Raw genomic sequence first — 26,887 nt, 5'->3', positions numbered from 1 at the left:
TTGCAGGCTCTTCACTGTGTCTCCCAAAGGGATGAGGATCCAATCTCTGCATGAAGCCACCTCTGGCATGAGACAAGGATGTCAAAACTGTTGAGTTCACAGTGTTTTAAAAGGCACTGCTTTCATGTTTTGTTGGAACTTTTGAAGCTTTCAAGTGGTCTCCATTTGATCACTAAATACCTGACTGACTTGAAGCCAGTCCTTCAATTCTTGATAACGACTTGAGGGTGCCAGGATAGCTTTGAGCGCGCTGTCAAATTAATTCCAAACTACAACGACTAATATCAAATTGCAATTGAGCGCATTGAATACTCAAGAGTGCAAAAATGTCGTCAAAATTTTCAGGGAGGGTTTACAACCAATGAAGTACTTTTATTGAAGTGTAGTAACTGTTGTAAGATCGGAAAGCAGTCACAAATTTGTGCATAGCAGGGGCCCACAAACAGCAATACCTTAATGACCAGATAACCTATTTTAAATAAGTTGATTGAGGGGTGGATATTATCTAGGATGCTAGGTAGAACTCCCCTGCTCTTCTTTGAAATATCATGGGATATCTTATGCCTCCCTGAAGGGGCAGGCAAGTCCTCATCCAAAAGCACAAAACTCCCGGAGTACTACACAGGAGGGTCTACCTTAATTTTGTGCTCAATCCCTAGAATGGGACTATAATCAAAATGGACACTATTAAGGTGGAAAATAACAAATGCAGAATTCAGAGAGGGGCTTTAGACACACTGGGGGCACGAGGGGAAACCCACCTGATCAAAATAGCAATAAAGTGGCACAGATTTCTTGGAGGTTGTCTCCAAGTGATTTTCTTAACCCTACCTCCATTCAAATGAATGACTGTAGATCCTAGCAGTGTATAGAAACTAATGAATGGGGGAGGCTGTAGATTATAACATGCTACTTATCAGTATGCTACTGCTACATTCAAGCAGTCCTGAACAGAAACAACCATTCAACTGACATTGCTAAGGTACTTCAGTGTGAATGATATCACATCTGTAACTCATTAGTCTTTAGCTCAGCTTTACAAAACAGTAGAATCTTGGAATATTAATGTCTAATTATCTTTCATGCTCTGCATTAGTGATATGTGCATCACAATAATAATTTAAGTATTAGATACATCACTTGGAGGTTATCTACAGGACCTAGTGAATTACTTAAAAGGGAAACTGTAACAAAAGCACTTTCAAAATACTTTGCTTCTCCATTCCAGCGCAGGTATAGACAACAAGTGCTCATATAGGCATAATGGCACAGGAGGCCATTTGGCCCAGAGTCCATGTTGGATGTGTGTAAAGCAATCCAGTCAGGTCCACTTCCCCACATTATCCCTGTTACCCTGCAAGTTTATTTCCCTCAAGTGCCTAATTATTCCTTCTAAATTATTGATCATCTCTACTTCCACCACTTCAGAGGTAATGAATTCCAGGCCTTTAACATTCACAGCGTTAAAACAAGTTTTTCATCACATTCCCCTGCATCTTTTGCCCAAGACATTAAATCTGTGTTTTCTGGCCATTGAGTCACCTTTTCTTTGTCTGCCTTATTTCCACACCTGCCATTATCTTGTACATCGCTAACAATCTCCCCTCAACCTCCTTTGTTCCAAGAACAACTCCAGCTTCTCCAACATGACCTTGGAGTTAAATTCCCTCACTCCTGAAACCATTCTGGTAAACCTGTTCTGCACTCTTACAATGATCTTCACTTCCTTCCAAAATTGTGAAGACCTGAACTGGATGCAAAATTTCAGTTGTACTGAATCAGAGCTTTGCAAAAGATGGCATGACAGGTAATGTGTCCTTCGAATCCCAACAGTGCAGAAGGAGACCATGCGGTCCATCGAGTACCAACTCTCCAAAACAGCATCCAGGGGATTTTCACAGTAACTTCATTGCAGTGTTAATGTAAGCCTACTTGTGACACTAATAAATAAACTTACCCAGGTCCACCCTCCTGCCCTATCCCCATAACCCCATGCAGTTACCATGACTAATCCACCTAACCTACACATCTTTTGACATTAAGGGACAACTTAGCATAGTCAATCCATGGAACCTGTACATCTTTGGACTGTGGGAGGAACTTGGAGCACCCGGAGGAAACCTACGCAGGCATGGGGAGAACGTGCAAACTCCACACAGTCACCCTCGGGCAGAATTTGACCCAGGTCCCTGGAGCTGTGAGGAATCAGTGCTAACCACTGTGTCACCATGTCACTCATGCTGTCAAGGATACAGCATGTGGGAGCTCCTGGATAACATTATGTTCTAGGGTAAACATGCCTGCAGTGTACGTTTGCGGCTTGGAGAGCTTCAAATCAAGAACCACTGAGCTCGAGGTTGAGCTGCAGACACTGCGACACATCAGAGATGGAGTGTTACTTGGATGATTTGTTTTAGGAGGTGGTCATACTCCTTAGGATAGTGTGTTCTTGTTTGGAAAGTGGTCAGCGACAGGGGGTGTAACTGCAGCTGTGACCCAGAGGGCAGCAGTATCAGCATCTGTAATTGTCCAACAGGTGAGAGGCTCTCTCAGCTTGTATGGATGAGAGTAGGAGTTGCAGGGTAGATGAGCTAACTGGCCATGGCACCATGGCACAGGAAGCCATTCAACTGTGGGGAAGCACATAATAGTGATAGTAGGGGCAGTATAGTGAGGGTGATTGACACTGTTATCTGCAGCAAAGAACCAGAGTCCTAGCGGCTGTGTTGCCTACCCAGTGCCAGGGTTCAGGACAGCTGCAGTGGGAGGAACATGTTGTCATGGTCTATGTAAGTACTAATGACATAAATAGAATGAGTAAAGAGGTTCTGCAGAGAGATTTTGAAAAACCAGGCATGGAACTAAACAACAGAACCTCCAAGGTTACAATCTCTGGATTATTACTTGAGCCGCATGCAAATTTGCACAGGGTACATGAAATTAGTGAGATGAATACGTGATTCAAAGAATGGTGTGGGGGAAGTGGGTTTCAGTTTGTGGGGCTCTGGCATCTGTGCGAGGGAAAGTAGGATGGCCTACCTCTGAGGCTGGGATCAGGATAATAGCAACATTGTAAGGCAACAATTTTGTTAGTGTGACAGGAAAGGATAGAATGTACAAATATAAAATGAACAGCAGCAAATAAGGTCAAAGGGGAAAAAAAAGGTAAGAAAGCAAAATTAGTGGCGGCACAAAATAAATGAATTAATGGTACAAATTGATGTTAATGGGTATGATCCTATAGCTATTACAGAGACGTGGTTACCACGATATCAAAGCTGGGAACTAAATACTCAGGGGAATGTGACTTTTTGTAAGGACAGGCAGGAAGGAAAGCGTGGTGTGGTAGCTTGGTTAGTATGAAATGGAATCAGTACAATAGCAAGAAAAGATCACAGATGGGAAGATGTAGAATCCATATGGGTGGAAGTAAAAAATAACAAACAGAGAAAGATGGGAGTAGTCTATAGGCCCACCAACAACAGCTATAATGTAGAATGGAGAATGTATCAAGAGATAATGAGGGCATGTAAAAAAGACAGAACATTAGTCAGGAGGAAGTAAACTATTAGAGAAAAAAAATATTAGGAAAACTAACAGGACTAAAGGCTGATAAGCCCCCTGGACCTGATGGATTGCATTCTAGGATATTAAAGGAAGTAACTACAGAGATAGTGGATGCACTGGTAGTAATCTTCCAAGTATCCTGGAAAAGTCCAAGAAGACTGGAAAACTGACAATCTAACACCCCTATTCAAAAAGGGAGGGAGACATAAAAAGTTAACTATAGGCCAGTTAGCTTAACATTTGTCATTGTGAAAATGTTCGAGTCCATTATAAAGGTAGTAATAGTAGAGCATTTAGAAATATATAATATAATGAAGTAGATTCGGCATGGCTTCATGAAGGGGAAATCATGCCTGACAAATTTATTAGAATTCATTGAGGTGGGAATGAGCAGGACTGATAAAGGGGAAACTAGCAGATGCTTGGCTATCCAAATTGCATTCAATAAGGTACCGCACAACAGGCTACTTAATACAAGCTCAGGGTGTCGGGGGTAGTATATTTGCATGGATAAAAGATTGGCTAACTAATAGATGAGAGAGAGTTGGGATAAGAGGGGTATTTTCAGTTTGGCAACCTGTAACTAGTGGAGTGCCACAGGAAACAGTGCTGGGACCACAATTATTTACAATATATATTATTCACTTGGATAAGGGAAGTGAATGCACTCTTGCCATGTTTACGGATGACACAAAAGTAAATGGGAAAGCCAATGGTGAGGATGACACAGAGTCCAGAGGGATATAGGCAAGTTCAGTGAGTGGACAAAAACTTGGCAGATGGAATATACTGTGGGAAATTATGAGGTTCTGCACTTTGGAAGGAACAATAAAGGAGCTGAATATAATTCAAATGGAGGATTGCAGAAAGCTGCAGATATGGAGGCATTTGTTTGAGAAAAGTTTGAGTAGGTTGGATCTGTGCTCATTGGAGTTTAGAAGATTAAGAGGCAACCTTATTGAGACGTACAAGATGCTCGGGGGTTTAACAAGATAGGTGCTGAGAGGTTGTTTCCACTTGTGGGAGAGTTTAGGACCAGAGAACATAATCTCAGAATAAAAGGTCAGTCATTTAAGACAGAAATGAGGAGAAATTTCTTCTCTCAAAGGGTAGTGAATCTGTGGAATTTACACAGAGGGCTGTAGAGGCTGGGTTATTAAGTCTGTTCGAAGCTGAGATAGACAGATTTTCAAGGGTTATGGGGATAAAGTGGGAAAATTGAGGATTATAGTATCATCAGTCATGATCTCACTGAATGATGGAGCAGACCCGACGGGCCGAATGGCCTTACGTTCTTGTGTCTTATGGTTTAGTATAGCTTCCTGCTTTTGCATTCAATACTTCCATTTATAAAGCCCAATATACCATATGCTTTGCTAACTACTCTTTGAATACATACTCCAACCTTCAAAATCTATACACATGAACCCCCAAGTCCTTTTGTCCCCAAGCACTCTTTAGAATTGTGCCATTAAGTATTTATTGCCTGTCCCTATCCCATTTGCCAACTGTATCTCCTTGCACTTCTGTATGAAATTCAATGTCACTCGTCTGTCCATTCTGCCAGCCTGTCTTGTTGCAGTTGATTGTTATCATTTTCATTTTTTGCCCCACCTCTTAAGTTAGGTATCGTTAACAAGTTTTGAAATTTTTCTCTATTCCAATATCCAGTTCATTTATACATGTATAGATAGTGGTGCTAGCACTGACCAGTGAGGGATGTCACTGTTTATTATTCTCCAGTTTAAAAACAACCATTTATCACAACTCATTAATCTGTCCTTAAGCCAGTTAAGCTAAGCTGACACTGACCGTACTTGATCACGAGCCTCAATTTTCTTTAACCAACTTTTATATAGTACTTTGTCAAACACTTTCTTAAAATCCATATTAATAATATCCACTACATTTCCTTCATCAACCTTCTGTTACTTATCAAAATTTCTGCCTTTTACAAATCTGTGCTGGCTTTCCTTAATTAACTCAAACCTCCCCAAGTGCTTGTTAATCTTACCCACCACTGATGGGTAAAGTGTTAGAATACATCTCATGAATGAAAAGAAGACATGCAACCAATTATTAGTTTTACCCCAATTAAGTGAATTTCAAACCCCAATGTTAGCTGTTACTATGCTGTTGTGGTATCATTATCATAGTACTCAGATAAGGTCGTTTGAACATCATAAATTTAAAAAAAGTTAAACAGGTACGGTTTTTTAAATAGATACAACTTCTTTTCAAAAAACATATAACTCATTTCCCTTTTCATTGTCTTGCTATTTCTCTCCCAGTCTATTCACTACTCATGATCAAGAGAATGGGATATGTGTTTTTAACTCCACTCCAGAGGAGCATCAACACTGCTTGCAGCTATAATGATCAAGACCAAAATAGGTTTGGCATTAAATTCCCAATAACCATTGCGGTGACATATCTAACCTCTAACTGATGTTTTTAAACCCTGGCAGATTGGACACTATGTACCTGCAGTCCATGTTTCTGCACAAAGGTGCTTCAGAAACATCTTTTGAATATGAGTAGCAGTGTAGTAAAGACAAGCTATTTAGATAAAAATATAACTGACCTCTTTTGATATTATTCATAACAACAACAATAGGCCATTCAGCTCCTCAAACCTGTTCCGCCATATAATTATGGTTGATCTGTACTCCACCTCCTTCCATATCACTTATTACCCTGAGTAACAGATCTACCAATCTCAGTTTTGAATTTTTTAAATTGACTCTGCCTTGGAAGTTGGAAGTTAATGTTCTAAATTTCCTCCACACTTTGTGTTACCAAGTGCTTCCAGACATCACCCTGAATAATCGAGCTTAAATTTTCAAGTTATGCCTCTTTGTTGTGGACTCCCCTTCAGAGTAAATAGTCCTCTCTCTCTACCAATGCTATCAAATCACTTATTCAACAGAAGCTCCTCAATCAAAACAGACCTGAATCTTTTATACTGAAAGGAATGCAAGCCTATGCAACCTGTCCTCAAAATGTGAACCTGCATCTCCTCCAAGATCAATATTTCCTTGTGAGGTGTGGTACCTAGAAATAAATGGAATAATCCAGATATAGTGTAATCAGAACTTTATAGATATGCAGTACAACTTCCTCTTTTTATTGCAAGCCCTTTGAGATATAGGCCAACATTCAATTAGCCTGCTAGAAATAGAATGCTGAACAAGTCAAACAAAGTCATGCTCAAACTGTATAATAGTGTGGCCAGACTGCACCTTGACTACTGTGTCCTGTTCTAATCATCAGCACAAAAGTCATGGAACATTTCAAGACAAGATCCAAAAGTCTGACCCACTGGAGCACAGAAGATTGAGAAAAGGTTATATAAGCTTTGGGTAATTTTCTAGCACCATAAAAGATTCCAAACGCTGCAGAAAATATACAAAACAAAAACTTTAACCTAAACAAAGAGTGCTGTAAAACACGCACAGATTTGAACTAGTGTAAAGAACTGTGTCAGGAAGTAGTTTTTCCACACAAGGCAATCTACATTTGAATGTTATTAGGATCGAGCAGTGGAAATAAAAATGTTGGGGACCATTGAGGATCAATTGGATGCCACGATGGGAGGTACTGTGGGGTCTGTCCAGGTGGGTGACATAAGAGCTTTCCTCACTAGTATTTATCTTGTGATCTGAGGCATGATTTGTGATGTGTAATTGGTAAACTAGCCTGTCAAGGTATACACAATCACATTCAACAACTTTATATAGTCATTTTAATTAAGTAAAACATTGGTCACATCAGAGGCATAATCAGCCATGATCTGGATTGAATGGCAGAGCAAGCTCGAAGGGCTGAATTTGCCGTCTTCTGCTCCTAATTCCTACGTTCCATTAATCAATAAAAGTGGCACCAACTCAATGGAGAGTTTTTTCAGAGGCAACCAAAACATTGGCTAAATAAATGGATTTTAAAAATGAACTTTAAAGACAAGGGATAAGGAGAGTGATTGGTTTAAGGAAGGAATCTCAGAATGTGACAGTTCAAGGCAGCCACCGAAGGTGGGATAAAGCCAAAGGAAACGCATAAGTTGAGAGAGAGAGATGAACAACTCATGCTTATCCATTCTTCAAGTACCATGGCCGAAGAGAGTGTTGCTGACCATGGACCTCCATGTTAATCTTGCTCTGGAGGCATGGATCCTCTGTTGGTAGTAATTTCATCCTGTTTGCGAGACGTTTTGGAAAGATCGTTCTTTGTCGACCTCAATCTCTTTTACCATTGCTCTTTCACATCAGCATCAGACTTTCTAAATCATGATTTTTTTATTACATGTCCAAAAAATTCCAAATGTCTCTTTTTGATCTTGGTCGACCAAGTTCTTTCGGCCTCGGATCTTATCTGCACCCCTTCAATGATAGTGTGACTTGTCCAAGATAATTTGCCTCAAAAACCATTACACTGAAGGCTCAATTCTTCTCTGCACGGCTTCATTCTTTGTATTTTCTGCATTGCATTCTTATCCTATCTTTTTAAAAAGCACTGTTAAAGCTTTCTTGAACTTTTTGGCTCTCCAATCATTCAGGGCTAGTGTAATTATGTTGGCAATAGACAAAGGTTGCCTGTGTTTACAAGATGACAATCAGTTTTAATGGTAGTTTGCACATTAGGTAAGTGTTTGATGCATCCTTCCAATCATATGATGAATGTCTGAACTAATGGTCAATAATTCTGCAATAGGTGCATAATTGGTTTAAACTTGTAAATATTAACAATGCACTAACAGCTTAAACTAACTTGTTATAAACAACAGAGACCAAATAAAGGAAGTATGGTACCATGTAGCAAAAGTTCACTTGATGTCTGCAGCAGTAAGCTTTTATCAACCACATCATGGTTGGCAAACAACAATCCCTCTCATCTTTCAGAACAAAAATGCTGCAAGCCTGTTGGCTGCTTGTTAGCATGGAGTTTCAACTGGCTGAGCAAAAGGCTTAACAGTATTTTTGTGACAGGGTTTTATCCAGTCGAATTTTAGCATTAGCTCTTTTTTTTTACCTACCTAAGATTCTTGGCTGCCAACTGATTCTCTACAGGTTTTATAAGCAGAACATGACAGTCTTGCATTCTTTGTGATTCTAGCTAAAGCTTCAGAATGTATGACAAAACTCAATAATGAACAAAATAAAATTTGACTGAAATGTTCAATTAGTTTTTACAAAAACATTTATGTTGCATCTGATACATTGAAGTATATAATCTAAAGTATATAATCTAAAGATTTTTCATAATTTGTTTATAGGCACACATGAGAACTCAAGCACAGGCCTGACTGAAATCTTAAAAGGATTGTGTCAAAATTAAAGGCTAATTTTTAATGTTATGTAAACATTTTGTTTATATTGCCTAACTGTTTATTTAAAAACTTGATTCATGTAGTACATTTAATGCGATAAAAAAAAATCCCAAGGCATTTTCACTGGACAGTCATTAAATACAATCTGACACTGGGATACACAAGGACAGGACTTTATTTAGTCAAAAAAAGATACGTTTTAAGGAACATCTTAAAAGAAGAAAGGGAGGTAGAGAGGTGGAAATGTGGCAATGTACATCACAGAATGATGTTGCATAGGAGGCTATTCAGCGCATCAAATCTGTCCCAGTTCTTTGAAAGGTCCATCCAGAAAGACCCACTCACCAACTCTGTCCTGTAGCCCTATAAATCTTTTCCATTCAAGTATTTATCCAACTCTCCTTTGAAAGTTCCAATGCAGTTTCTATTACCCTTTCAGATGTTTTCTCGATCACAACTCATGCAAAAAAGAAATTCTCATGTCACCTCTCGCTGTTTCATTATCACCTTAACTCTGTGCCCCCTGGTTACTGACTTTCCGTCCTTCTGGAAATAATGTGTCCTATTTTCTTTATTAAAACCATTCATGATTTTAAGCATCTCCATTTGATATCCTCTTAACCTCTCTGCTGTAAAGAGAACCATCTTCTCCAGAATCATCACATAACTGAACTCCCTTCATTTTAGCAAATTTGGTCCACACACTTTTAAGACTGTGACATCTTTCCTAAATTGCAGCTAAGGTAACACCAGTGTTCTACAAAGAATGAGCATAATGTTCTATTCCAAGGATTTCATTTGCATTTTAAAGCCTTCTCAACATGGTCTGCCACCTTCAAAGATTTGTGCATGTCAGCCCCAGGCCTCCTTTAAAATTGTACCATTTAGCTTATATTGCCACTGCTCATTCTTCCTTCCAAAATAGTCTGTTGCATGTCTACTAGCGTCACCAGTCAATGGACTTCTGAAGTCTATTATAATTGTCCTGACGGTTAACTATATTTCTGTCTTTTGCATTATCTGAAAACTCAAATTATGACAGGTAATAGCAAAGTCCAGATCATTAATATACAACAAAGATGGATGTGCTGAGCTGGGAAATTTCCTGACTCTCGCTACCCACATTGGAAGCAAAACTCTAGCCAACTGCATTCGCAAAACAAAAATTACAAGCAAAACCCTTTTATTCTCAATTGTGATCTAGTGCATTTGGCTGCAAGTACCTGAATAAAACACGATCAAAAGAGCGTGGAGCTGCAGTTAAAACGTTACTGATTTATCTTAAGAACAGTGTTTAGCACTTCATAATAATTAATATGAGCTTGTCATAGTACTTTTACTAATATTATTAGGCAGAGAATGACAAAGAAAATTAAACAAAGTGTGACCTCCTTTTACTTTAAGCCTTCTATTCTATTAAAAAGTATGAGATAGTTCCATCTCATTTACTGTGGCTCTTCACCTCATGCCCAATACTTCTATTATTGAAAAGAAAGTTACAGGACACAAAGTCATTCAACTTCTCCAATGCAGGGAATTAATACTGAATATATACTTTGGCTGATTCTAACTTCTCAATTAGTTCTATCATAAACATCAAGCCTCAAATTCTCACATCAATTGAGACATATATAGGAACTACACATTGTTGATTTTAACACCAGTATTCTAATATGTTAAAATTATATCCCCCACTATTTATACTGAGATATGGCTGAGGTTAAGAATCCATTTGGATTTGCGATAAAAAACACAGCCTATCATTGTACACACGCATCACATGAAAATGAAATATGATTGCATTGCGAGAGACCTCTGATCACAACAGGTAGGACTGGTCACAATGGATAAGATCTACAAAATTAAACTTAGTTCCCACAAAGCTCATGGAAATTAATAAAAACGAAGTGCAAACTGTGGTCAAACCAGTCATATCAGTATTCTTTAATTCTACAAGGGAATTTCTGTAAAACAGATTGAGGGAAAGTAGTCTATCATATGTGTCACTTTGAGGACAGAAACTTAAATGTCTCGAAAATGTACTTGCTTCCTTATTTCTTACAGTTTCTTAGAAATAGTCAACAAGCCAAGAGACAGATGATGACCAAAATGAAATGTTAATTGTACTCAGGATAACATTTTCTCAAAGATTACATCATCAATGTGCAAAACATAAATCAAAGACTTTTTTCTGAATGCTTCAAATAGTTACATTCTTTATATATTTTGCCTTTACTTTGTTAATTTAACTGAGTGTTGAACTGGAAGCATTGATTGCAGTCTAAGGAGGAATATAACAGCCGTGCATTGTTGCTGAGTTGTTAAATTTCAATTTCAGGCTGCAATGCCCTGTTGCGTCATTAAGTTCAAAATGGTTTTATCTTAATGCAGCTCATTTGGATTTTGTGCATGTATTATGCTATTGTTCTCTTTCTAATAATCACAAAACATTCTTTGAAACCTTATTTTTCATCAACAGCATCAATAAACCAAAGCAGATTGGATACGGTAATATCAACCAGCAGTCATGGCAACACCATAGCACCCTCTCATCCAAACAAAAACATTGAATATCTTTTACCTGGTCTTGGAACAGGCTGAACAGCAGGTGTTTGAGCCTTTCTTGCAGAAGCACCTTCCTGTAAGACACAATATTTCACATCATTTGAAATTGCCCACCGATGGCAACCTAAAAATAATTTTAAAGTGCAAAAAAAGTTTTTTAAAAGTTCTTTAAGTTTATTTATTCGTCACAAGTAGGCTTACATTAACACTGCAATGAAGTTACTGTGAAAATCCCCTAGTCGCCACACGTGGCCCCTGCTTGGGTACACTGAGGGAGAATTAAGCATGGCCAATGTAGCAAACCACCATATCTTTGGACAGTGGGAGGAAACCGGAGCACCCGGAGGAAACCCACGCAGACAGGGGGAGAATGTGCAGACTCCACACAAACAGTGACCCAAGCCGGGAATCGAATCCGGGTCCCTAGCGCTGTGAGGCAGCAGTGCTAACCACTGTGCCACTCTGTCATAGAAATCATAGGAAAAAAACACCATATGTAACACCCATATACCAGTTCAGCACTTCAACTGTGAATTGGAAAACAGTTAAGGATTACTAATTTCAGTCTACAGACTGTTTTTGAGAAACTGATAATCTAAAATTCACATTCTATACATAACTACTATGAGATCATTTTGGATTCAAGGGAGGAACGTCCTTTTCAACAACGGAATAAAAATTCTCAATGCCAATAAAAATTACAATTGTCTACACAGATAGGGGGTGGGTGAGGACGGAATGAGGACGACAAACATTGGCTATTATATGGAAATGTGGTCTTAGTAAAAGATGTACAATATCTTTTGTATCAAAAATCATATCACAACAATACAACACCAGATTGACTTTTAAATTGGATGACAATTTCTCCGTGAACCTGCGCCAAATGGAAAGCATTGGTGCAAAGGTTAAGCGGCAAAAATCAGCTCACTTGTGCATGTGCAACATAACTGAGCAATGCCATCATTAACTAGTGATACATAAGGGTTTCTACATGGTAACATCGTCAAATGGGTTGGTGTACCTCCAATGTAATGCTTTTGCTTGCATTGTTATATCAGCAGCAGGTGCCAAGTCCGAAGACAAACAGGTTTTCCTGGCCATTCGCCTAATGTTACATCAATTTTAACTTCCTTTGGCTACAGGAGAACCAGACATTTTAAGAGGACCAACCAACAAATTAAAATTTATTCAAGTCTGGGTTAGTTACATTTTTGATTGACAAGGGAGTCACGGTTATAGGGGGTGGGGTGGGGGGAGGGAGAGAGGGAGGGCAGACAGACAAGGAAGTAGAGTTGGCCAGGTCTGCATATTTCAATGATGTCTTTTAACTTGTAGCCTCTGCTCCGCATTCTGAAATTCACTTAACAGAACCTTTTCCCAGATTCTGTTGTTCTTTCCCTTTGACTAGAACAAAGAACAATACAGCACAGGAACAGGCCCTTCGGCCCTCCAAGCCCACGCCGCTCCCTGGTCCAAACTAGACCATTCTTTTGTATCCCTCCATTCCCACTCCATTCATGTGGCTTTCTAGATAAGTCTTAAACATTCCCAGTGTGTCCGCCTCCACCACCTTGCCCGGCAGCGCATTCCAGGCCCCCATCACCCTCTGTGTAAAATACGTCCTTCTGATATCTGTGTTAAACCTTCCCCCCCCCCCCTCACCTTGAACCTATGACCCCTCGTGAACGTCACCACCGACCTGGGAAAAAGCTTCCCACCGTTCACCCTATCTATGCCTTTCATAATTTTATACACCTCTATTAGGTCACCCCTCATCCTCCGTCTTTCCAGTGAGAACAACCCCAGTTTACCCAATCTCTCCTCATAACTAAGCCCTTCCATACCAGGCAACATCCTGGTAAACCTCCTCTGCACTCTCTCTAAAGCCTCCACGTCCTTCCGGTAGTGTGGCGACCAGAACTGGGCGCAGTATTCCAAATGCAGCCGAACCAACGTTCTATACAACTGCAACATCAGACCCCAACTTTTATACTCTATGCCCCGTCCTATAAAGGCAAGCATGCCATATGCCTTATTCATTACCTTCTCCACCTGTGACGTCACCTTCAAGGATCTGTGGACTTGCACACCCAGGTCCCTCTGCGTATCTACACCCTTTATGGTTCTGCCATTTATCGTATAGCTCCCCCCTACGTTAGTTCTACCAAAATGCATCACTTCGCATTTATCTGGATTGAACTCCATCTGCCATTTCTTTGCCCAAATTTCCAGCCTATCTATATCCTTCTGTAGCCTCTGACAATGTTCCTCACTATCTGCAAGTCCAGCCATTTTCGTGTCGTCCGCAAACTTACTGATCACCCCAGTTACACCTTCTTCCAGATCGTTTATATAAATCACAAACAGCAGAGGTCCCAATACAGAGCACCACTAGTCACAGGCATCCAGCCGGAAAAAGACCCTTCCACTACCACCCTCTGTCTTCTGTGACCAAGCCAGTTCTCCACCCATCTAGCCACCTCCCCCTTTATCCCATGAGATCCAACCTTTTTCACCAACCTACCATGAGGGACTTTATCAAACGCTTTACTAAAGTCCATATAGACGGCATCCACGGCCCTTCCGTCGTCAACCATTCTAGTCAGACTCCTTCAGACTTCCTTCTGTCCCTCTCCCTGATTTTTGTACCTTTCTGTTTTTTAGTTTGGGACCTTCTCTCTGCAGTCTCCCTTCAGGTCCTGCCTGTTCCTGCAGTTGTGTAGCTGCTTCCACTGGCTTACTTATTTCAAATGAACTAAAACTGCTTTTGCTGACTCTTTGGGCCCAATTGCTAGGCAGCTGTATGGTTTTCCTACTTCAAATGTTATAAAACTTCATTAAAATGCAGGCATCTTTCAAAGTGAAACTAAAATACCCAGTTTCCTTTACATTCAACTATAGAAATATAAACAGCTTAATGCCATATCTTATTCTTAACACCCATAAATACAAATATAACTTATCTAAAACAATACCTATTTTGTAACACTGGATAAAATCAAAGAACTTCAGAGTCAAGGAAGTTAAACACCACACCAGATAGTGTATAGTGTGGTCTTGATCTTGAATTTAATTAGAATTGACATTCCAAGCATATCTTTCCTTACATTATAAATTTTGCATTTGGAGCCAATGAAAAGAGCTGAATATGTGCATCCAAGAATGATTACACAGAGTTCCAATTTATATTGTTTGACAGCAAAAATTTATGAACTGTTCCAAACATTAGCACTTCCTGTAGTTCTGCAATATAGTTAGAACACCAAATGATGGGATCCGGGTGACATTGAACTCAGTAAAAACTAAAAGGTTTTACAATAATCTGCATTTTATGATTATATTCTAGCTCTGAACCAATTTTCTGCTTTTAGTGCAGCTCAAGTTAGTTAGTGATTCATTTGTTAATTTTTAGATTAATTGTTTGTGTTAATACACAGCTTCCTATTAATGATGCACAGGGATGGTCATAAAATAGTATGCTACCTGTGACTGAAAAAAACGTACTGGTAAATTTAGATACCAATATGGTCAATTGCAATAAAGCTAGTCATTGTCCATGGAATCATCCAAAAAATGTTGGAAAGATCTGTGGTTAAATTGTGTTTTAATACAAAGTGAAATTGATCTGGATTATCAAACAAATGTCACAAGCTGCGAGCATGGAGGATGTGTATTAAAGCCAGTTTGTACACTAACAGTTCACAGTCTGCTTCAAACCGATTACTAGGGGACAATGGTTTACTCTCAGGTCAATTAATACAGGACATCCATAGAGGTTTACAGCATGGAAACAGGCCCTTCAGCCCAATTTGTCTATGCCACCCTTTTTTTTAAAAAACCCCTAAACTAATCTCAATTGCCTGCATTTGGCCCATATCCCTCCAGACTCATCTTACCCATTTAACTATCTAAATGCTTTTTAGAAAACAAAATTGTACCCGCATCTACTACTACCTCTGGCAGCTTGTTCCAGACACTCACCACCCTGTGTGAGAAAAAATTGCCCCTCTGAACACTTTTGTATCTCTCCCCTCTCACCTTAAACCTATGCCTTCTAGTATTAGACTCCCCTACCTTTGGGAAAAGATATTGACTATCTAGCTGATCTGTGCCCCTCATTATTTTATAGACCCTTAATAATTTTGAGAATAGAAGGGTTTCTTTTAAAATATCCACACCCAGGGAAAGCAGAAGGGGTGGAATGTTTAAGAGGTAACTGATTTTATTGCCAAACCTTCTAACTGAGAAAACATTTTGCACATAAAGACAAAGACATTGAGTCAGCCAGCCAACATGCTATAGTGGAAACTTACTCATTTCAAGACCAGCACCAATGCCTTACTGGAAAAATTTTAAGTAAATCCATCAATAGGAATGTGTTATATTTTTATAATATATCTTGATTTCAAGAGTAGTTTTATGATTGGTTAAATCATGGTGGGATTTAGTTTGGTTGGTTCTTTCCACGTTCATCTTTCTATAAAACAAATTTTAATGATCTGAATCAAGTTTTGTCTCACTAAGTATTTCAGTTTGCCTTCAGAAAGACTGTAGGAGCAGGAGAATCATAGAGTCCCTACAATGCCGAAGGAGGCCATTTGGCCCATCAAACCTGCAGCGACAACAATCCCACCCGGGCCCTATTCCCGTAACCCCCATGTATTTACCCTGCTAATCTCCCTGACACTAAGGGACAATTAAGCATGGCCAATCCACCTACCCTGCACATCTTTGGGCTGTGGGAGGAAACCAGAGCACCTGAAGGAAACCCACACAGACACAGGGAGAACATGCAAACTCCACACAGTCCCGAGGCCGGAATTGAACCCGGGTCCCCAGCAGTGTGGGGATCCGGGTTCCCCGGACAAGGCAGCAGAAAGAAAGATGATGCCAATATCTTGAAGAGGTCTTATGTTATAGCCAGAGGTCATGCATCTATATAAAAGCAAATAACTGTGGATGCTGGAATCTGAAACCAAAAGAGAAAATGCTGGAAAACCTCAGCAGGTCTGGCAGCATCTGTAAGGAGAGAGAAGAGCTGACGTTTAGAGTCCAGACGACCCTTTGTCAAAGCTAAAAGGCATAGGAAGTGGGAGATATTTATACTGCAGGCTGAGGGAATGAAAGATGAGTCATAGCCACAGAAATCAGGTGCATCTATATCCCCAGGTTAACTTGTCTCACTTCTTGCAAATAAAGGTTGTGGCCATGGGTATGCACATGGGCTACAGTTAAGCCTATCTTTTTGTTCATTATGTGGAACACTCCTTGTTCCAGTCCTTTTTTCCATTATATCAATGACCATATCCGTTCACTTCATGCTCTCGTCTGGACCTGGAAAAAATGATCAATTTTGCTTCTAATTTCTTATCTTCACAAGGTCCATGTCTGATACTTCTCTTTCCTTCTTTGACCTCCTTGTTTTCATTTCCAGTGATAGATTGACCACCAATATTTATTACAAGTCCACCGACTCCCATAGCTATCCTGACTACAGCTCCTCATAGCCTACTTCCTGTAAGGACTTCATCCCATTCTCTCAGTTTCTCTTCCTCCATTGCGCCTGTTCTGAAGATGCCACTTTCGAAAATGACACTTCTGACTTAATTGCACTCAACCGGGTTTCCGCAACACTGCCCTATCCCTTACCCTCCCTCCCAGAACCATGACAGGGTCCCTCTTGTCCTCACTTTTCACCCCACCAGCCTCTACATTCAAAGGATCATCCTTCCCTATTTCCAAATACTCCAGCATGATGCCGCCACAAAACACATCTTCCCCTCACCCCACCTGTCAGCATTCTGCAGCAACTGCTCCCTCCATTACATCCTGGTCCACTCCTTCATCACACCCAACTCCCCACCCCTTTCCCACAGCACCTTCCCTTGCAATTGCAGAAGGTGCAACACCTGTCCCTTTACTTCCTCCCTTACCTCCATTCAAGGCCCAAAACACTCATTTCAGGTTCAGCAGTGTTTCACTTGCACTTCCTTCAGTTTGGTTTATTATATTTGTTGCTCCCAATGTGCGTTTCCTCTATATTGGGGAGACGAAACATGGAATGGGTGACTGTTTTGCTGAACACCTTCACTCAGTCTGCAAGCATGACCTCAACCTTCCTGTTGCTTGCCACTTTAACTCAGCATCTTATTTTCAAGCCCTCATGTCAATCCTTGGCCTGCTGCAATGCTCCAATGAACCACAGTGCAAGCCAGAGAAGCAACATCTCATTTTCCAATTAGGCACATTTACAGTCCCCAGACCTTAACATTGAGTTCAACAACTTTAAACTGTGACCTTTCTCCACCATATTAACCCCATTTCTTACATCTCACATATTTTTGTCTCAATGCAAAACCAACCCTGCCCTCCCCCCATGGAATGGGTTTTGATTCCCGGTAAACTCAATTCCAAAACTAAACTGCATTATGTGGGAAGGTATCAAGCAGAGACTGTGACATTTGCCTTCTGGTGGTCTGGGGGCGATTGGTGGAATTAAAATATAAAGTCATCATCAATGGTCCTGGTGCCTAGCTTGGGGATGCCTCATGGTGAGGGAAGAGTGTACAGCCATTCTTGTGGCACATAAATAGAAGGCAGAACTGTAAAATGTTAACAATCTCTGAGAAACAAAGTTTCAAACTGCAATTTGACTCTCATGTGCAAAAAGATTCATATCCTTTTTAATGTCAGCCACAAATGTGTTATGGATGAAAGAACTTCCCTCCTTCATGTTTCCTGACCGCTTTACAGTAACCATCTCCCTGAAAAGTACCAATGTGGCCACTATATATTATATGAAAATATTTAAAACACCAGTACTGTAAAAATGGCTTATTCATTAAAAGGAACTATCAAATCTCATGACTTTTTCAAAATGCAGCATTTAGTGATAACAATTTTGTTAACTCAGTTTGAAGGAAAACACAAAATACATATAAATCTGCAAGACTGCTATAGAGGCACCACAACAAATTGAATATCTAAATGCCAGTTTGGTTAAACATGAATTCCCTCCTTTTATCATTTACACCCCAATAGCTAGTCACCATTTTCATTACAATAAGGCAATAGTTCTTCCCCTTTCTGGTAGGCAGCTTGTTGTAGCTATGTTTCCAAGATCTTTGAATATAGGACTGCAAGTATTGTTTTATACTGATCAAGGTTAGGAGACATACTTCAATTTAAAATTCATAAGAGGATGCCAGAGATAGGAAGAGAAGAAAGCCATAGATGATTAAGTAAGCATCAAGGGCATGCATTGAAGAACTTGCAAGATAATAATGTGTTAACACTCTAGGCAAAAGGAAAGATCTGTAGAGGGAATTATTACCAGAATGGTACTCCTAAAGAAGCAGGAAACATTGCAATTAAAATATGAATATACAAAAAAAAGGTTTCAAAAAGGTTTTTTCAAAGTTAGTTAATTTGCATGCATTTTCGTTAGGCAGACACACAGCTCTCAAATCTTGAAAATGATGACTAATAATAAAGTTGTCAATTAGTAATGCAGCTTCCTATATAGTTAACACAACTTACATTCAGTGTCAAATTCTAAATCAGCAGGGAATTGTCTCAGTAAAAGACTAATGAGTATTGTGCTGCAAACTGTAATTACAGAAAAGTTTTATGTTGCTTCGCTACAAACTGTCAGGTGTGATATCTCTCAATTTATTATAAACTAAAAATATTCAAGCACATTATAAAAAATGTGCTCTGCTTGCAACTTCCCAGCATTTCACTGTAGACAAGAACATATGTGAATAATGTATTAACTGTGCGCAAACCAAGAACAAAAAAAGCCAACTTTTTTGGCACCTTCATATCTCAGACGTATCCTGATGTGCTTCACATGCAATGAATGTTAATGTATCGGCAACAGCAGTCAAGTTGTGATGCGCGTCAATAAGCACATGGAATCAAGGCTTCGGTATTGAAGGCTTTAATAAAGTAACAAGGGAACTACTAACACGAATACACCAGTTCAGACTGAAGGGGTCCTGCCGGAGCAGGGGGTCTTATACCCTGCCACCGGAGGCGGGACCCCACTGGAATGTGCCACGATAACTCTCATAACAGGTAAACACCCTAACCCAACAACATAGTACAACCCCCACAGTAATAACACCCTAGCCCAACAGTAACATGGTAACAAACCCCAGTGGTGAACCAACGATGGTTCACCACATTCACCCCTCCTTTAAGAACAAAAGGTGGCGGGGTGGACGAAAAACAGGTCATATAACAGACAATAACAGAAAAGTCACAGGATTCACAAGTCCAGACGGTCTGGAGGACCGCACCGACGCTGCGATCTCCTCAACACCGGTTGCGAAACCGGAGCAGGTGCCGATCTCTTCAACACCGGTTGCGAAAACGGAGCAGGTGCTTGTGGTGGCGCTCTTAAAGTAACGTCTGGCTGTCCCCTCAAGGACTCCCGGGCCGGCCGGCCCTGGTGAGGCGATGGTGCAGGGGATCCTGGAACGTTTGGTGGTAGTGGTGGTGGTGATGATGATGGTGGCGCCGATCTCCGAGTCTCAGGCAAGCTGTACATGGGAGTAAAAGTGTTATGCACTGGTCCCGGTGCTGACCGCGCCACGTCTGGGGAAGTAATGAGGAATAGTGGATTTGTGACTGGGGGAATAGGAGCGACAGGGGTTGCTACGTCCCCTGCGGGCGCCAGGTCTCTAATGGAGACAGTGTCCTCTCGCCCGTCAGGATATGCCACATAGGCATACTGAGGGTTGGCGTGGAGGAGTTGGACTGGTTCGACCAAGGGGTCGGACTTGCGAGCCCTCACATGGCGCCGCAGAAGGACGGGTCCTGGGTACGTCAACCAGGCTGGCAATGAGGTCCCCGAGGACGACTTCCGAGGGAATGAGAACATCCTCTCGTGGGGAGTAGCATTGGTTGCCGTACACAGGAGGGAGCGGATAGCATGGAGCGCATTTGGAAGGACCTCCTGCCAACGGGAGACTGGAAGGCCCCTGGATTTCAGTGCCAGTAGGACAGCCTTCCAGACTGTAGCATTCTCCCTTTCCACCTGTCCGTTACCCCGAGGGTTGTAGCTCGTGGTTCTACTAGAGGCAATCCCGAATGAGAGCAGGAATTGCCTCAAGTCGTTGCTCATGAACGACGAGCCCCTGTCGCTATGAATGTAGCAGGGGTACCCGAACAGGGTAAAAAGTTCACTGAAAACCTTGATGACGGTGGCAGTTGACGTGTCCGCACAGGGGAAAACAAACGGAAACCGGGAATACTCGTCTATTATATTGAGAAAATAGACATTCCGGTCCGTTGAGGGAAGGGGGCCCTTAAAATCCACACTCAGCCTCTCAAAAGGGCGAGTGGCCTTGACCAATTGTGCCCGGTCTGGTCGATAAAAGTGTGGTTTGCATTCTGCGCAAATCCGACAGCTTCTAGTTACTGACCTGACATCCTCCACCGAGTAGGGCAGGTTGCGGGCTTTGATGAAGTGGTAGAGTCTGGTGACTCCAGGATGACACAGATCATTGTGGAGAGCCTTCAAGCGGTCCTCCTGCATGATGGCGCATGTTCCGCGCGAGAGGGCATCCGAGGGCTCATTGAGCTTCCCTGGACGATACATAATATCGTAATTATAGGTGGAGAGCTCAATTCTCCACCGCAAGATCTTACCGTTCTTGATCTTGCCCCTCTGCGTGTTACTGAACATAAACGCCACGGATCGTTGATCCGTGATCAGGGTGAACCGCTTACCTGCCAGGTAATGGCGCCAGTGTCTGACTGCCTCCACAATGGCCTGAGCCTCCTTTTCCACCGCTGAGTGCCGAATTTCTGGGCCTTGAAGGGTGCGGGAAAAGAACGCGACGGGCCTGCCTGCCTGGTTTAGTGTGGCGGCTAGGGCGAAGTCAGATGCATCACTCTCCACCTGGAAAGGGATGGATTCATCCACCGCGTGCATCGTGGCTTTCGAGATGTCGCTCTTCAAAACCTTGAAGGCCAATTGGGCCTCCGGCGTAAGTGGGAAGGTCGTGGACTTAATGAGCGGACGAGCTTTGTCCGCGTAGTTGGGGACCCACTGTGCATAATATGAAAAGAACCCGAGGCATCTCCTCAGTGCCTTCGTGCTAGCGGGCAAGGGAAGTTCAGTGAGTGGGCGCATACGGTCTGGATCAGGGCCAATGACCCCGTTTTCCACCACGTATCCGAGGATGGCTAACCTACGCGTACAGAATACGCACTTCTCCCTGTTATAGGTCAGATTCAGGCGAGATGCAGTGCGCAGAAAGTGTTGGAGATTCGTGTCGTGGTCCTGCTGGTCATGGCCGCAGATGGTGACGTTATCCAGGTACGGGAAGGTAGCCCGCAACCCGTTCTGGTCCACCATTCGGTCCATAGCACGCTGGAAGACCGAGACCCCATTGGTGACACCAAATGGAACCCTGAGGAATTGGTATAGACGACCATCCGCCTCAAAAGCCGTATATTGTCGGTCCTCTGGGCGGATGGGGAGTTGATGGTAGGCGGACTTAAGGTCTATGGTAGAAAACACTCGGTACTGCGCAATCTGATTGACCATATCAGAAATGCGCGGGAGAGGATACGCATCCAGCTGCGTGTATCTATTAATGGTCTGACTATAGTCGATGACCATCCGAGGTTTGTTCCCGCTTTTGACTACCACGACCTGCGCTCTCCACGGACTAGCACTGGCCTGTATGATCCCTTCCTTGAGGAGCCGCTGAACCTCAGATCTAATAAAGATCCGGTCCTCAGCGCTGTAACGCCTACTTTTAGTAGCGATGGGCTTGCAGCCAGGTACCAGATTTTTAAAAAGGGATGGTGTCGTGATCTTCAGGGTGGATAAATTGCACGCGGGGCGCTTTGGGCAATTTGGAGGCTGCGGCTGATTCCCTACTGCCAGTGAAGGGAGTGGCCCACCGTACTGTAGGATCACACTCTTCATGTGGACCATAAAGTTTAGTCCGAGGAGAATTGGCGCGCAAAGGTGAGGTAGCACAAGGAGCCTGTATTGCTCGTAAACTGTGCCCTGTACCTCAAGAGTTACCATACATCGTCCTTGGATCGGTACAGACCGGGACTGTGATGCCATGGAAATTGTCTGTTTGGCAGGGAGAACCCGGAGTCCACACCTTTTAGCAGTTTCAGGGTGTATGAAACTTTCGGTGCTCCCACTGTCAAACAGACAATTCACAGTTCTGCCACTAACCTTTACCTCCATCATAGAATGTTCCAGTCTGTAATGCCTGGTCTGATCCAGAGAGATCGACGCCACCGTTGGCCCCTGGGCGTCACTGCATGCTGCCGATGTGGATGCTGAGGACCCCTGCTGGTCGCTGCTGCATGCTGCCGATGTGGATGCTGAGGACCCCTGCTGGTCGCTCCTAGTCGTTGTGGACCATGATGGCCGCCCCCATGGATCGCACGTGGGCGAGGGCGCCAAGCGCAGCGACTCCTGGTGGTCTTCCTCCTCCTCTGTCTGCCACGATGGCGCCGTCCTGAGATCGCACGTGGTCGGACCTCGTGGGTACTGCGACGCCGAAAGAGATGGTCTCCGTTCTGGAGGGTTACAAGCTGCACTGCCGTTTTTAGGTTTGGACCTGCAGACTTTGCCGTAGTGGCCTTTTTTACCGCACTGGCTGCAGATTGCCGTTCTTGCCGGACACTGTTGCCGTGGATGCTTGGCCCCTCCACAAAAATAGCATCGCTGGCCACCTGGAGCTGCCGCCGTCGTCGAATCGGTCTGGGAGCGCGGGTTCGCGGGGCGAGGAGGGAGCAGAGCTTGCTCCAACCACGTTGACTGCACGTGGTCCTCGGGGTACAGCGCCAAGCTCTTCGACGCCGCCTCCAACCTCACGGCCATCCCCATTGCCTGGGTCAAGTTGAGTTTCCCCTTTTCTAGCAATTTAAGCCTGATGTACGAGGACCCTACCCCTGCTACGAACGCGTCTCGGGCGAGGTCGTACATATACTGCTCGGCGGAGACGTCCTTACAGTCGCAACCCCTGGCAAGCTGCAGGAGCTCATTGGCATAATCCTCTATGGTTTCGCCCGACTGCCGACGTCGTGTAGCGAGCATGTATCTCGTTGGGTGGCATAATGTACCTATTCTTTAGGAGCTCGACGGCACCCTGGTAAGTGGGAGCTGCACGAATGGCTAGGTAAATCGTGTCGCTTTTTACCCTCGCGTGGAGGACCAGGAGTCTATCACTGTCCGTAGTGATAGCTACCGAGGCTGCCAGGTAGTCCTCAAAGCACTTCCACCAATGGTCGAATGTGTTAGCTGCACCGACTGCACGTGGGTCCAGTGTCAGACGATCCGGTTTTAGGATCTGTTCCATACTCTCTGTTTTTTTTTCTTCTTGTTGCACAGTTGAGAGTTTTCTGTTTACTTTATTAAATTGATGCGCGTCAATAAGCACATGGAATCAAGGCTTCGGTATTGAAGGCTTTAATAAAGTAACAAGGGAACTACTAACACGAATACACCAGTTCAGACTGAAGGGGTCCTGCCGGAGCAGGGGGTCTTATACCCTGCCACCGGAGGCGGGACCCCACTGGAATGTGCCACGATAACTCTCATAACAGGTAAACACCCTAACCCAACAACATAGTACAACCCCCACAGTAATAACACCCTAGCCCAACAGTAACATGGTAACAAACCCCAGTGGTGAACCAACGATGGTTCACCACAAGTTGCAAACAGCAATATCACACAACAATAAGATGAAGGATCCACTGTGTCCAAGTAATGTTAGTTGAAGCTGAAATTGTCACACTGGACAAAAACAGCTTAAACATATCAAACCTGGTGGCACAATCTTTTCTCATGCTTTATGTCAACATTTAATATTGAAATTGCTTTTGAGCAATTAGGTAAAACAAAATAAGCCACAGTGTAATACATAGTTGCAGTCTCTGTTCACTGGAATTTTTGTTGCTCCGGGAGCACAAGTTCAGGATAAGGGGGGGGGGGGGGGAAACGGTTCAGTGGAGACATGCGGAGGAAGTTTTTTTTTTAAACACAAAGGGTGGTGGCGGCCTGGAATGCACTGCCAAATGAGGTGGTTGAGGCAGTTCCGTTAGCCACATTTAAGATTTACTTTGATAGGCATGTGAGCAAACGGAGACTAGAGGGATATAAGCAGTTGGTTAGATAGGTAAATGTGATCAGCGCAGGCTTGGAGGGCCGAAGGGCCTGTTCCTGTGCTGTTCTCTGTTCTTTGGTTACCTTTCGCTCCTGTGAATCAGATGTTGTCGTTCTCGACATCACATATCTAATCTTGACATACTTGGCCTGCTGCTTCTTTTCTTCACTTCAAGTTTAAAAACATCTTTGCTATTTTTTTTTATCTTTAAAGACCTTTAATCGCCCCTATGGCCTTGTCAAACAAGGCCCTATCATTGCATCAACCCTGAACATTTCAGCCCCCTGCTTCAAACCCCTTTCCCACTGAAACCCCATTTCAAGGCTTTGAAATTTCTGTGACTCCTCAGAGAGACTTGAGAGCAGGGGCCAGAGAAGAGACCAGGAAGAATGGCATGAGGTGGATGACGCAGAGTTTTCCCAAAGAGCTTTTCACGTATTTTTAAAATCTCACCCTTCCGGTTACTTTTTTTGGACCAGGAATCAAGTCTCAAGCATCAGACATTTAGGTCACATCCACCATTTAAAAAAGCAAGGATTTAAATAGAACTCGCAGCTGTTAACATTCAGTGGGATTCCATGTCCAGCAGCCATTGCAGCTCTAGAGCTCACAACCCCAGAATTTCATCTAAAGTTGAGGAAATTCTGCTTTAGGGATCTCCTCAAAGCAACCTTTAAGAGATCAAACATCCCTACGAACTCACAAGAGGACTTAGTCTGTGACTGACCAAAATGAAGAATGTTCATTCGGGAAGGTACCGGACACGTTGGCAGGCTTTGTCGCGAACATACAGAGGAAAAGTGAAGACATTGGTGGGAGTGCACAAACCTCCAAATAACTCATCTACCTGACCCAAGCACCATCTACTGTCCTAATGCCCATTTCTGATCAGCAACCAATTGATGTGGATTTCAATTGTTACTTTGAGTTACTCACCATTTTATGTTCCCTTGACCTTAAACACAGAGAGAGAGAGAGAGAGACAGACAGCTTTGCAATGGGTATTTTGCGAGCAGGTCTACTTAGTCAGGACAAAGAATGGGAGGAGGACAGAAGGCCAGACAGAACATTGCTGCAGGAGAAAGAGACAGAAGGGGGAGGTGATGTTCTTCCCCCTCTGCAGTATTAGAACATCCCTTCTCCTCTGAACGTCCTCTGCCAGAACCTCCATTGCCATGTCCAAGAGCCTGTGCACCAGCTTCCTCAAGTCCCTGAGCCATCCTGTAATGTGCCATTGTGTCAGCCAATGCATTCCTCACCTTCAGTGGGTGTGAGGAACCCATATATGCCGCTCCACAAAAATTTTGTCTAATCTGCAATTGAATGTTAAACCTGCAAGTGTCCAGTTTAGCATCCCAGGCAAGTACAAATTATAGTAAGCGGCAATTAGGAACAAAATGGTGTGCTCAAACCATACTTTCAAATAGCTGCATTTCACGAGCACAGTTTTCAGCATTTGTTTTAATCCTGTAGCCAAATAGTCACCACTCCTTCTCAACTTTAAATGTTAATTGACCTACAATAATACACCTTTCAATACTCAGAACACTGAATACTTACAAGCCTTATTTAATACCACACTATGTTATTTCCAACATTATAAGCTTGAATGGAAGTTTCCCACCGATATATTGCACACAACTTGACTTTCAGGCCACTGTGCTATAAACTTTCAGAAGTCAGCAGACCATCCAGGGTGCAATCACCAAATCTCTTAGCATGTTACAAGATTTAAAGCATAAAAGGCTGGGCAGGAAACATGACATCATCCGGTGTTCAGTCACAAAAAACTTGACACACACCACCAAACCCTTCAGCATGCAAAAAGGTTCAAAAACTAAAAAGGCCTTATCAATTAACAATAAAAGTAGTATGAAATAACAGCTTGTCACAGACACATCATGTAACATTACAGGACTATGCATCAGGCAACAAATTCATGAAATAGTGATTGTAACACAATGACACAGCCTCCCATTGACAAAAGAAAACATGTGAAAAGGCAAACTGCAATTTCTCACACAAAGAACAGTACAGCACAGGAAACAGGCCCTTCGGCCCTCCAAGCCTGCGCCGCTCATTGGTCCAACTAGACCATTCGTTTGTATCCCTCCATTCCCAAACTGCTCATGTGACTATCCAGGTAAGTCTTAAACGATGCCAGCGTGTCTGCCTCCACCACCCTACTTCGCAGGGCATTCCAGGCCCCCACCAGTCTGTGTAAAAAACGTCCCTCTGATATCTGAGTTATACCTCGCCCCTCTCACCTTGA

At 42.6% G+C, this 26,887-nt stretch overlaps 1 protein-coding gene across 1 annotated transcript in view; it reads right to left on the bottom strand.

Annotated features, from left to right (window-relative positions):
* cdc73 (cell division cycle 73, Paf1/RNA polymerase II complex component, homolog (S. cerevisiae)) overlaps positions 1–26,887 on the bottom strand; it is a 333,544-nt gene that overhangs the window by 124,903 nt on the left and 181,754 nt on the right. The window contains exon 11 of the mRNA XM_078218135.1: positions 11,475–11,532. Coding sequence (XP_078074261.1) covers positions 11,475–11,532 — 58 coding nt within the window. The remainder of the gene's footprint in view (positions 1–11,474; positions 11,533–26,887) is intronic.

Source organism: Mustelus asterias, chromosome 8, assembly GCF_964213995.1.
Source record: "Mustelus asterias chromosome 8, sMusAst1.hap1.1, whole genome shotgun sequence".
Classification (NCBI taxonomy): domain Eukaryota; kingdom Metazoa; phylum Chordata; class Chondrichthyes; order Carcharhiniformes; family Triakidae; genus Mustelus; species Mustelus asterias.
This window is presented reverse-complemented; position numbering and strand designations above follow the sequence as displayed.